The 12,739-nt window shown below is 40.7% G+C and overlaps 1 protein-coding gene and 1 long non-coding RNA gene across 2 annotated transcripts in view; one reads left to right on the plus strand and one right to left on the minus strand.

Annotated features, from left to right (window-relative positions):
- The window catches only part of F5 (coagulation factor V), a 71,002-nt gene that overhangs the window by 10,556 nt on the left and 47,707 nt on the right, over positions 1-12,739 (minus strand). The window contains 7 exon segments of the mRNA XM_041752793.1: positions 751-822; positions 1,691-1,807; positions 3,707-3,886; positions 6,394-6,607; positions 7,458-7,694; positions 8,522-8,693; positions 11,846-12,234. Coding sequence (XP_041608727.1) covers positions 751-822; positions 1,691-1,807; positions 3,707-3,886; positions 6,394-6,607; positions 7,458-7,694; positions 8,522-8,693; positions 11,846-12,234 — 1,381 coding nt within the window.
- LOC121489597 lies at positions 11,310-12,540 on the plus strand. The gene is made up of 3 exons (XR_005987368.1): positions 11,310-11,355; positions 12,240-12,320; positions 12,508-12,540. It is a non-coding gene; the product is annotated as an uncharacterized LOC121489597 (long non-coding RNA).

The following is a 12,739-nucleotide window of genomic DNA, read 5'->3' on the forward strand; positions in this document are numbered from 1 at the left end:
CTTGGTCAGTTGTCAACTACCACCCACCTCCTTTCTTGTACAGAAGTTGTGTTTATCTTTTCTCACTTATGTTAATGTGGTTGTTGCTGAGTGTGCTTGCTTATGGGGAGGACGTGGAAGGACTTATGGGAGCCTCATGATCCCTTGAAACTGACCTCTTGGTCCTGGGTAGGGATTTGAGGCAGAGAGAGGAAATTTAGGAAATCCTGACAGACTGGGTGATCAGCAAAGTTTCTTGAATGGGTGAGTGGTTGGCACAAGAAAGAGCCCTATTAACAGGGAGAATAGTATCTGGCCATAAGACCTTGTAAATCTGGCTGGAATATTACACTTGTGATCAAACCTGGGACGAGGATGAATGGGGAAAGTTTTGGAAACAGGTACATGATATTAAGAGTAAGGAATTCACTCCTTGTTCAATCCCCGCTGAGAGGTTGTACTGCTTGTGTAGAGATTCTGAGGACCCCTCGCTCTTGGTCTTTCCTGGGACAGACTCTTTGGGAACATTATACACCAGAGAGGGTGACAGTGATCAAGGAGTGCCAACAGGTTTTAGTGCCTATCATATTGCTCCTTCCTCTACCAGATGAGCACCTCAAGATGGAGCTGCTTTACCATGTGGTAGAGAAAAGCCTGGAGGGGAGTCATGATCCATAGATTAAATAGGCAGGGTTGTCATGGGTTGTTTTTCAGGCTGTGTACTGCATAACTGTAGGATATGCTTCCAAAGTCTATGATGCTGCTACTTACCCAAATGCTCAGAAGCCTTAATTTGTGAATCAGCTATGATGCCAGTGCTTAGTCCCATTGGCATCTTACATTCTACAAAACAAAGCAAACCAGAACAATGAATAATTTTTGCTTAGAAAATACACATAACAAAGTAAAAGTTCCATGGCTAGAGATTATACCCCTGGTGGGTGAGCTGGTTTCATCTACCTTGTAAGGTACTGACTTAAAATATGCCTGGTTATAAAATGGTCAATGTACTAGCAAGACTGGTGCTTTAACAGAAATAGTGACATCCTAGAGGAAAACATGGAAATCCTGAAGCAATTAGTTTTAAACTGATTTCCATCAGTTTATATCTTGAAATAAACAATTATACAACATGAAGTATTACCCCTTATAAGTCTACATTCCCAAAAGTTGACTTGAAAGTTACGGAGTTATTTACATTCTGATCACAAAAGAAAATGCCAGCTACTGAGATATCTGGATATTGACACGGTACTTGCTACTTAACAGATACTTCATAAATGCTGGCTGGCTGACTTGCTTGGCTGGAGGGGTAGACAGATGGAAATGATTTCTCAAATACTGAAATGCCAAGTTCAGAGACTATCCCAGTCATTGTTGAATTCCTGGTATCTTTTCCCCTCTCTATTCTAGGAGACTGGAAAATTCTCGCATTCTCTTTCCCACGAATTACACATCATGAAGGAAGATACTTTATATTGGTTCCCCAACTGAGAAGAATGCCTTTGGGCTGAAACATGTGATTTAAGTTTCCTGGAAGACTCATGTTTGCAGTGCAATCAGATGATGGGTCAGAATAAAAGTGGTTACTGGTATACATGATGCCTCTGTCATGCAGAGTTCTCAGAGCTCAATATTTCCAATCTAAAAGTTAATAATGTTCTAGCAGGGACCCTCCGGCTAAAAATATCATGTGGCTCTTGGATGGTACCTCTGTCTATGATGAGAAATGGTGTTTGCATCCCTGCTCTCTGGTTTTCTCCAACCTCTGTGTTGAGGAGCCACCAACCAGGTTTTGATGACTTCATTTCAAGAGTTTTAAATGAACCTAAAATAGACAGTGAAGGACGTTAACCACCCCAAGTTAACAATATTAGTTGGCAGCTATCAAAGAATCCTAACATCCCTGCACCACAAGAGGCTTTAGAAAATAAATGAAAAATGATCTATTCTCTTTAGGCAGGACCAGAGGTGTAAATGAACAGATAAAAACAAAACAGCAATACACATATACATTAGTAAAAATAAATTGCCCCAGGACCTTAAAAAATCTCCAACACCCCTTACTAGAAAGAAACTTTCATTTATCTACACATAACATCACAAGCTAACCCATGCATAATACAGTTTCTGAGTTCTAAGTATTAAAACAACCTTGAATGACTTATCATTGGGCCTCAAGACTACTGTACATGTTTCCTTTCTCTCCCTTTATTTCATTAGTTTTTTCTTTTTTATGAGAAAATTAAAGTCAAACATTCTTCTCCCATATTTTCAGGTTTCCTATTAATTTTACATATTTGGATAGAGATGCACATAAATTGTTTCAGAAAATCACTGAAAGAATGACATTTCTGAAACTTCTGATTGTCCATTCTGATATTTAATGCTTCCCATTGCCAGTTAATTCTGAAATTCTGCTGACTGTAATTCATGTCTATTTTCCAGATTGTGAGTTAAAATTAATAGCTGATGGTCATCCTCCTTTAATACCAGAAAAAGATTCTAGCCTCCCACACTCCAATACAGGTATTTAGATTTGAAGGTTTAGATGGGCCAGCCAATTCCAGCTTCTCAGTGTTTCACACAGGCTTGTGGGAAGGGGGACCCATCTGGCAATTTTACATCCAGTGAAAAGTCAGGAATAAGTCTGGCCTAATCCCCTCCATCTCTGATTTTAACAGAGTGAGTCTTTATAGCTTTATTAGTGAGCCACAGCCTGAATGAAGCAAACAAGAATACCCTTTCCCCATCCTTAACCAAACCAGTCCCAATTGGACCTGCTGTACCTTTCTGAGGCTGACTCACATAGCAACTTCTCCATCCAAAGTACTGGCAAGGGATGCCTGTCTGCCTTCACTAGCTTCTCACAGCATTTGTGGAAGATAGGCTACTTGTGAAAAATGCAGTGTCTCTGGCACCTGCCCAAGATCTAGCAGATCAAAGTCTTTGAAAGCAAAATCTCTGCCTTAGCATTTGCATTTTAACCAGCTTCTGAGAATTTTACTATGCCTGTTACAGTTTGAGAGTCCATGGCATCTAGCACTCATACCCCTACTCACACAGAGATACACCTACAAACAACTCGTTGGCACATAAAAATCCTTTGTGATTTTTTTTAAAACCTTCTCATTATTTTGTACACGAAAAGCTCTAACTACCCTTCTTATTCTTTAGCTTTTGTGATCATTAAAAAATTCCCCCTCCTACCAAACAGCCTCATGAGTCAGTTTAAGATTAAGATTCCTGTAGCTGTTTGCCCAAAGATATCGGAGTGAGAGTGTGAGGAATAGAATTCAAGAATGCAAGAATCCCTAAACCCTAGGAAGTTTTTAATCTCCTTCCCAACCAACAGAAAGCTTTCGCTGCCTGAGCCGTGTGGGATTCATTTCGTAATCTGTTTAAGACCTGGCCTAAGTGACCCAGAGTGGTTTGGAGAAAACTGCATAAGACATACCATCTTTGTAGAACTGAGTTGAACCACACATTTAGCTGGGAAAAGAGATTTAGCCTGTGTGGTGCTATAAATAGTGAACGCATTAGCTGGCTCTTTTGTACTCTGTATTTTGTTTGAGGATAAGTCTCTGCTCGTGATCTCTGCCAGAACCCATGCCTGACTCTTAGGCAGTAAATGCACAGGAGGGAATGAGGGACAGTGACAGTTGCCAAGATTGCCTCCTCTAGCCATTTTTCATCAGGGACCTCTTTTTATTGTGCACTTCTTTACCAGGCAGCAGGGGCCAGACCCCTAGCTGGTGCTGTTGAGTGCCATTTTCCAGCAAGGTCTGGCCATGAAAATGAACCACATGGATGTCTCGGGAGCCGCCCATGTTCAACAGATGCAACCTCACCCACTCTTGCTCGTACATTCTCAGGCCGGGCAAGTTGTAGGTCATCCCATTGATGGCTGAAAGGACAGAGAGTTGCGATCAGTTAGAAATCTGTGTACACCAGCAGAGAGGCGAGTAAGGAGGTCTGAGGCATCCCAGCTACCACCCATCTTCCTGTCGCTGTGACTACCCAGGCACAATAAGGACCCCTGTGTGTCCTGATATCAGTGAGAGGCTAAAACACGTCCTCTTCACACTAGCCAACAGCAGTTTCCTGCAGTTTATCACTCTCCAACCCCCACTTCACACTTCCCTTGCTCTGTATTTCACTCACTTACCCTTGACATTTACAGTGTAGGTTTTCCTGTGCTACAAAAACACAAATATGAGCCAGATAAGTGACTCCAGTGGTTAGAGGAAAGAGAGTGAGGGGGTACACAAAACATCATTGCAAGGCTGCCTAAATTTAGAGATAGTTCCAGGCAAAATCAGGAAGGCAGACCACTGAGGTTCATGTTTATTCATTTGTATGATAGCTCCTCTGCCCTTTTCCCAGCTTAAATGTCAAGGGTTCTCAGGCTTCATCCACTCTCTGCTCAGTGAAACATATGTGAGAATGTATGTGTGTGTGTATGTGTGTGTGAATGAGTGTGTGTGCTTAAATCATCTGGTGAGCTTAATCACCTTAAAAAATAATACAAAATTTTAATGATATAGCTTTGGGCTCCCATGCATTTAACTGAGATTGAAGTGAGTGAAGTTTTTATTAGTGATATTGTTCTAAAGTTAAAAGAACTACGATGGAATTTCAGGAACTGAGCAAGTGAATTCGGGGAGGGAGAGGAGTTGAGATCATCTTGGCACCCAGGCATGAGAGCACCTACCTTCCCACTCCTAATGCCAGGCCTTACTCCCTCATCAGGGCAGGAAATAGATCTCAAGTGATTATCAGGTCAGCATTGCTAAATCATTACATTAGGATATGGAATGTAGACACTCAACATAGCAGGTGCTCAGTAAACATTTGATAAATTAAACTGAGTGATAGAGTTTGTTCATTTATTCACTAATTCAGTAAACAATTACTGAGCGCATACTGCAAAGGCCAGGTGCTGAGTCTGAAGCTGGGAACTCAGGTGGTCTGCTCAATCAAATACCCTGATAAATACTATACCATGGGGATTACCCAATTACAGAGACTTCAACTACAATGCATTTAAAACTAAACCATACTGGATGTATTTTACTCTTTCTTTGAGGAATTGGGAAGCAGTGGCTTGAGGGTTCTCAGACATCACAGGATAGCCAAGAGACCAGCAGATCTGATTCTGAGGCCTATGCTTTCCCATGAGGTTGGGAGATTTCAAGAGAGTTTGCTTCCCACCCCCAAGACCAGTGTCATGGATTAAAAAGCCTAGAAATGGTAGGAGAAGAGAAAAGGAAGTTCTGCTTGGAGTTTATCAGTTAGCTTTCCACTGATTCTATTTTAGAACACCTAATAGAATCTTTTTAACCTTGTGCCATAAGCAGTCAGGGGGTAGGGTTTTAGAGCAGATCATAAATCATATTGTTTACGTCTCTACTCCAAAGTGTTGATATGGGTGAGATCAGATTGTATTCCACATGAACAGAAGTTTAATGAGAAAAGTAGAGTTAAGAAGGGCAGCCCAAGTGTAAATGGGCCAGAGGGGGCAGTATAGACCTACTTAGCCTTGGTGAATTATGGTGGCAGTGAAGTGGATGTTGTGTATGTCTTTATTATTATTATTATTATTATTATTATTATTATTATTATTTTTCCTTAAGCAATAGCAACTTTCTCCTTTCCTGTTACATGGAATGACTGACCCCTACCCAAAGCATAGATCCTTCATGTCAGAAATCTTTCAGCCATCCCCTACATTCACCAAAATCTGAAAACAGTGCTTATCAGTTTCCATTTATTCTCTAACCCCCAAGTCATTCTCTTTGTTGTTCACCAAATCCTAAATTCTATCTTTCTCTAAAACTACTTTTAACTCAGTGGACACTTAACAGACAAAATTCCTGAATGGAGTTCAGGGTACATATGCTTTTCTCACTCCCTGACAAATGCTCCCTTGACATGATTCTCCTATCACTCAACTACCCAGTGTTCTATCTTGTTCTATTTTAGATGCTTCGGATGCCACCTGGGAACTTCTGAGAGCTGGAACTGTCACCATCATTCTTCTTTAGAAAGTACATATGGGTAATTACTTTTTCTAAATAAATGATTGTTCCTTTAGTGATCAAAGACAGGTTTATTAACTGTTTACACTGCAGAGTAATGCTAATGCTTTTTGATTCATGCTACCAGCTGTGGCACACTGGCTTTTTGTTGGTTGGTCTCCCGTGCTAGCTTTCAGACCTTCTCTGGGTCCTTTATGTGCAGTGCCACCTGCCGGGTGACATTAGCCCTCAGACATTTAAGGACCAGCGGTGGGTTGTAGCTCCCAATTTTTCAGAAGCACCTTTTGTCTAATTTTATGAAGACCTAGGGCAAGAATCACAGTCACCCCTTGTGATTTAGTTCAGAGATTAGATCAAAGTCAAAGGAAAATACCATGAAACTCATGAGAGTGTTTTGCTTCTGATGATGTAAGTCTCCAGGACCTTGGGGACTGGGCCTTCTTTTTATAGTACCAGCTCTTCTTCTCATCAAAGACCATAAAAAGTAAGACGAATTCTCTTATATCCATGGGTGTGTTGCTCTTATCAAGTACTCCTTTTCGACAGATCAGAAGGGGACCTATCAAGCCAGAATGGATATCCTTTTCCTGGAAGACAGTAGATGCAAATTTCACAGATTTTCTCTTTCTCAGGATTTCCTTTGCTTTTTGGTAATCTCTGATTTATAGAGAAGAGGAAACCTCAGGGGCTCTGAATTTGAAGATTATAGATGAGTAGCTTATTAAGCATGGGTATCATCTGATTTTGTAGCACTCATAGTCCTTTATCTGATTAGTCCTTTATCTCGGCATGTCAGTAATGATAATGTTAATGAAAATATCAGTACTATTTTAATTACTATTTATTGAGCATCTACTCTCATAGCAAATATTTTGCTGGTAGTATCTTATTTAATTCAGACAACAATCCTGTTTAATAAAAATAAGCTCACTTATTAAGCAAACATTACCAAGTGTTTATTGTGTGCTATCTACTGTTTTCTCATTTTTAGCTTTAGAAACTGAGGCTGAGTGAGATCAAGTAATTATCTTAGGCTCACATGGTAAGTGACAGCATAGGGATTGAAATCTGTCTGTGCTCTCTCTCTCTCTACCATGCCCCAAATGAAGCCACCTTGATTTTGCAGTTCTTTCATAAAGAAAGAACAAAAGAAAGCTAAAACTTGCTCAAGGAAATTGCAAATCAATGTCTTCCTCTGCAAAGGTAGTCACTCTGACTGGGGTCAACCATTTCAATACTCCTCCCTCCTCTCCACTGAACACCTGCTACTCTCCCACAATCATCTGAAGACAAATAGCTATAGACTGTTACCCAATATCCTTACACATTCCTCATGGAGAGCAAGACATTTAACGAGAAATCATTTGACTCTTCCGTTTGGTGGACTCACGTCATAAGGTTAGGGAAATGACAAAAACTTTCAATCAGTATGCCTACCGGGTTTACTGCTGAGTAGTAGGCCCATGCCCGACAGGCAGAGCCAGGATTTTCCGGCCCAGATCGTGTGGTGGCGTGCCATACATACGTATAACTGCTATTTGGCTGAACAGCATTATCTTCCTTAAACCATTCAGGAGAGTCATCTTCATAAGTCTTTCCCTCTGATGATTTTTCATAGGAAAGCCCATGGGCATGAAGAGAGTATGGTCTGGATGCTAAATTTTTAAAACGAACCTAGAAAAAAGAATGATCCACAAATGGACTTAAGTTCAACAAAAATCCAAATTTAAAAAAATGGTCATATTATAAGCAAAAGTGGATGGTTAGAGACTTAGATCTATATACAGTAAGATATATTAATTGCATACAAGTACAAAGTAACATATACATTATGTCATCTAGTTTTTACAACTGTGAGTCAGATAGGGCCCAAGCAGCTTACCCTAGAAACCCCAAACATGTTTGTTCTTTGGCTCAAAACAGAAGTATTGACATTAGGCACAAATGAAATGATCACAGCAGGTGCTGCAGATTTGAAGGTGAATGAGCTTTGGATCTTGCTCACAATACGCTTTCAACCTCCTGATGAAGACACCTACACATGTGGATTCAAGTTATAAATATAGAGACCAAAAGTGTGTAAACAAAGTATGAATGGGGTTAGATGGGGATGCTTGAAAGGAGCAATTGGAAGGCAGCTATGCTCACCACTATACCACCAACGCGAAAGGAGCAATTGGGTTGAATGTGCAGGAGAGGTTGTGTAGTAAAGACAGTTTCTTAGGGAAAACATATTTGGCCCTTACAGAATGAACAGGAGCTCAGCAAAGGCCAAAATAAAATCATGAGATCATTTTTTTCTTTTCTTTTTTTTTGAGACCATTTTTTTTCTTGAAGATTATCAAATTACTTGGCAAGCAGTCTCTGAAGAGAAATGTAATTATTTGTTAATTTTGGAAAATAAATTACCTATAGCCCTCTTGCCCCTTTCGCTGCTACAACCCTCTGGTGCTTGTGAAAATTCCTCTGATGATCTTAGCAATGCTCAAAAGATGACTTACTTGAATAACATCATCCACTTCAGCTCTAATAACAGGACCAAGAATGCCGAGATGCTCTTCATACTCCCCCAAAGGATCACGTTTGGTAAAAGTGCTATCAAGGTACTTTCGAAAGACTACTTTCTTGTATACGGTGTTCTCTTGAGCATGTATATGGTCATCGACATCGTCACTAAAATAATTAAGAATGGTATTTGTTTAAAAGAACAAATGAAAGACCATTCAAAGAATTAGGGGAATTATCCCTGTTTTGGGTATAGTATCTAGCATTAATCAATACTTGAGGAACACATGAATGAGAATATAATGAGTAAAAACTTAAACCAGTAAATATCCTTCAGATCCTAGTTCGCATATCATTGCTTAGGTTGTTTTCCTATGAACTTTTAGACTAGGCCAAATCTCTCTATATCATTCTTTAAGTTTCCATAGTATTGTCAGAGTATATATAGTATATTCTTGTAGTATTTTTATATTTCTCTAGTATATATGGTAAATTATATGTCATTTATTTGTGATATTATCTATTAAAATCTGACTCTGATACTAGAGTGAAAGCCCCATGAGGTCAGGAATCATACCTAGTTTGCTCACTGTTTTATTTCTAGTACCTCACAAGTTACCTGGCACATAGTAGGTACTTGATAGATTTTTGTTTAATGCATTAATGAATGAACAAATATAATCATATATTCATATCGCAAATTTTAATATCAGCAGCAGACAAAGCCATGCAATGGGATAGTGCCAGGGCTTGGGGCTGTCAGGTGACAATTGTCACCCCTGTGAAGGCCACTAGGTGGCAGTTTGTACTCTGAAAGTAGCCATTCTCACATTTGCTTTGTTAAATCAGATTATTCCTTGTGTAATTCACCAGCCCCGTCTGGGGCCAGAGCACATCATATTTTCTCACTGACTCTTAAATTTCTCAAGCCTGTGGAAGCAGGCCAAAAGCTCCTCCATTAGTCTCATAGTATTTTTTATGCACCAGGAGAATCCCATGCTGCCTTCCTTCCAGTCTTCCTGGACCACTGGCCCCATCCATCCAGACTCTGAGCATAACATAGTTTCACAGAACACATGGGGACAAGCAAAGCAACTTTGACTGCCATAAACATGGGTTGCATATCTGGAATGGTATATAAGATTTTGAAGGAATTGGTTCCATTCCTTTCCACTTTGGAAAGGCCTTGAATCTTACTCCTTTAGGGCCTCTCTTAGAAATCCCTAGATAAACTATTTATTCTCATATAACAATGGGAAAATGTGTATGTGTGTGTGTGTGTGTGTTTTATTATTGTATTTTAGAGGAAGAAGAACAGAGGAAGAGGGAGAGAGAGAATCTTAAGCAGGCTCCATGCCCAGTGTGGAGCCTGATATAGCCCTGAAATCATGACCTGAACTGAAATCAAGAGTTGGAAGCTTAACTGACTAAGCCACCCAGGCACCCTGAAAATGTGTTTTAAACTAACAGAGTTCTTATATGGAAATGCCAGGATGCAGATTAATGAAATAATTTCTGTAAGCCATACCATGCATTGTGTCTCCTTACTCTAATTACACTTTGGTTTTTGATTTTTAGTGTAACTGTAAGCTTCTGTAAAAGCTGTGTACTATAGTTAGACAGTTTAAGCATGGTCACCACATTGTGTCCCAGAGAACCTGTAGAACCTTGCCCCTTGTCCCTCTCTCTCTTCTTTCTCTATATTGTTATCCAAGAATACAGAGTCCAGCCCATTATGGCTTTCCATCGTTAAGCAGAATTGAATTGAAAACTCTTTTAAAAATGTATATGGATTCCTTAGAAACCCTCTGTTGTAAGTTAGGACACTTACAAACTTGCATGAACTCCTTCAGCTCTGTGGTTGAAGGGTGGCTGGAACCCTGCAACGTTAAATCTGAAGAGGATCTTGGGGGCCATTTGGTGTAACACCTTTATTTAAAAAATGAAAGTAACAAGGTCCAGGAAAGGAACTGACATATTCCAGGAAACAAGGAATGGCTTAGAACTTTTGAAGTGTTTCTCATTGATCTTTGGATAAACACCAAAATTCTTCCCATGGCCTACAAAACCTAGTGGCATTTGGTCTTTGCAGAGCTAGTGCTTTCTTAGCACTCACTCTCTTCTTGAGCTCCAACTACACATGCTTGAGGACTTCCTTCTTCCACAGGGCCTCATCATGCTTTTCTCTCTGTCTAGACTGTTCTCTCCTCTCTACTTCTTGCCTGGTTCATTCCTATTCATCTTCTGATCTCAGGTCAAATGCCACTCCTTCAGGGTCAGATTCCTCAAGTCTCATATCACCATGTATCTACCTTTCCTTCTCAGTCTTTAGCTAGTTATATTTTACACTTATTTATGTGAGCAATAAATTCATATCCACCCACCCAACTAGACACAAATTCCATGGGGACAGGAGTCATGTATATTTACATTCTCTTTTAGAGTCTCAGCACTTAGCACAATGCTTAGGAGAGAATAAGCATTCATTAAAGAGTTATTAAATGGGGATCCCTGGGTGGCGCAGCGGTTTGGCGCCTGCCTTTGGCCCAGGGCGCGATCCTGGAGACCCGGGATCGAGTCCCACGTCGGGCTCCCGGTGCATGGAGCCTGCTTCTCCCTCTGCCTGTGTCTCTGCCTCTCTCTCTCTCTGTGTGACTATCATAAATGAATAATAAAAAAAGTTTAAAAAAAAAAAAGAGTTATTAAATGAGTGATTCTATTAGCCAAGTTAAAAAGGTTGTCTGTCGAGGTCTGGAGAAAGTGTTGTTTGGTCAAAGTCTGGAGAAAAGGTTGTCTGGTCGAGGTCTGGAGAAAAGGTTGTCTGGTCGAGGTCTGGAGAAAGTGTTGTTTGGTCAAAGTCTGGAGAAAGGGTTGTCTTGCTGAGGTCTGGAGAAAAGGTTGTCTGGTCGAGGTCTGGAGAAAGTGTTGTTTGGTCAAAGTCTGGAGAAAGGGTTGTCTTGCTGAGGTCTGGAGAAAGGGTTGTCTGGCTGAGGTCTGGAGAAAAGGTTGTTTGGTCGAGGTCTGGAGAAAAGGTTGTCTGGTCGAGGTCTGGAAAAAGCGTTGTTTGGTCAAAGTCTGGAGAAAAGGTTGTCTGATCGAGGTCTGGAAAAAGCGTTGTTTGGTCAAAGTCTGGAGAAAAGGTTGTCTGGTCGAGGTCTGGAGAAAGGGTTGTCTGGTCGAGGTCTGAGAAAAGGTTGTCTGTCGAGGTCTGGAGAAAGTGTTGTTTGGTCAAATTTACCCAGAATTATTTCCTTGGACTGTAGCAATCTTTTTAGCAGTAGTGGAAAATGAGAATATAAAAGGAGGAAATTTGGTCAAACCTTTGAGCAAATTTTGAATAATCCCAGTATAGTTCTTCAGCAGCAATGTAATAATATTTTCTGTTTCCATTGTTGCTGCGGAGGTACCATGCTGCAATGTTGTCAGGATTTCTGGAGGAGTTAATGTCTGTCCTAGTGTCAGTTTGGTAAGGGTCATCATAGGTCACATAACCAATTTCAGCAGAGTATTCTTCACTGCTCTCTTCCTTCTGCCTTGGAATAATCTCAATATAATCTCCATCATTTGCACTGAGACCTACTACAACTGGTGGATTAAGTTCCTCTGGTGGAAAAGCATTATTTAGGGTAGGAGATGGTGTGAGAGATGGCACCTGACCAAGGTCTGGATAAGGCAAAGTTTGGTCAAAGTCTGGAGAAAAGGTTGTCTGTCGAGGTCTGGAGAAAGTGTTGTTTGGTCAAAGTCTGGAGAAAGGGTTGTCTTGCTGAGGTCTGGAGAAAAGGTTGTCTGGTCGAGGTCTGGAGAAAGGGTTGTCTTGCTGAGGTCTGGAGAAAGTGTTGTTTGGTCAAAGTCTGGAGAAAAGGTTGTCTGTCGAGGTCTGGAGAAAAGGTTGTCTGTCGAGGTCTGGAGAGAGAGTTGCCTGGCTGAGGTCTGGGGAAAGTGTTGTTTGGTCAAAGTCTGGAGAAAGGGTTGTCTTGCTGAGGTCTGGAGAAAAGGTTGTCTGGTCGAGGTCTGGAGAAAGTGTTGTTTGGTCAAAGTCTGGAGAAAAGGTTGTCTGTCGAGGTCTGGAGAAAAGGTTGTCTGATCGAGGTCTGGAAAAAGCGTTGTTTGGTCAAAGTCTGGAGAAAGGGTTGTCTTGCTGAGGTCTGGAGAAAGTGTTGTTTGGTCAAAGTCTGGAGAAAAGGTTGTCTGGTCGAGGTCTGAGAAAAGGTTGT

The sequence above is a fragment of the Vulpes lagopus genome, chromosome 1 (genome assembly GCF_018345385.1).
Source record: "Vulpes lagopus strain Blue_001 chromosome 1, ASM1834538v1, whole genome shotgun sequence".
Taxonomy (NCBI): domain Eukaryota; kingdom Metazoa; phylum Chordata; class Mammalia; order Carnivora; family Canidae; genus Vulpes; species Vulpes lagopus.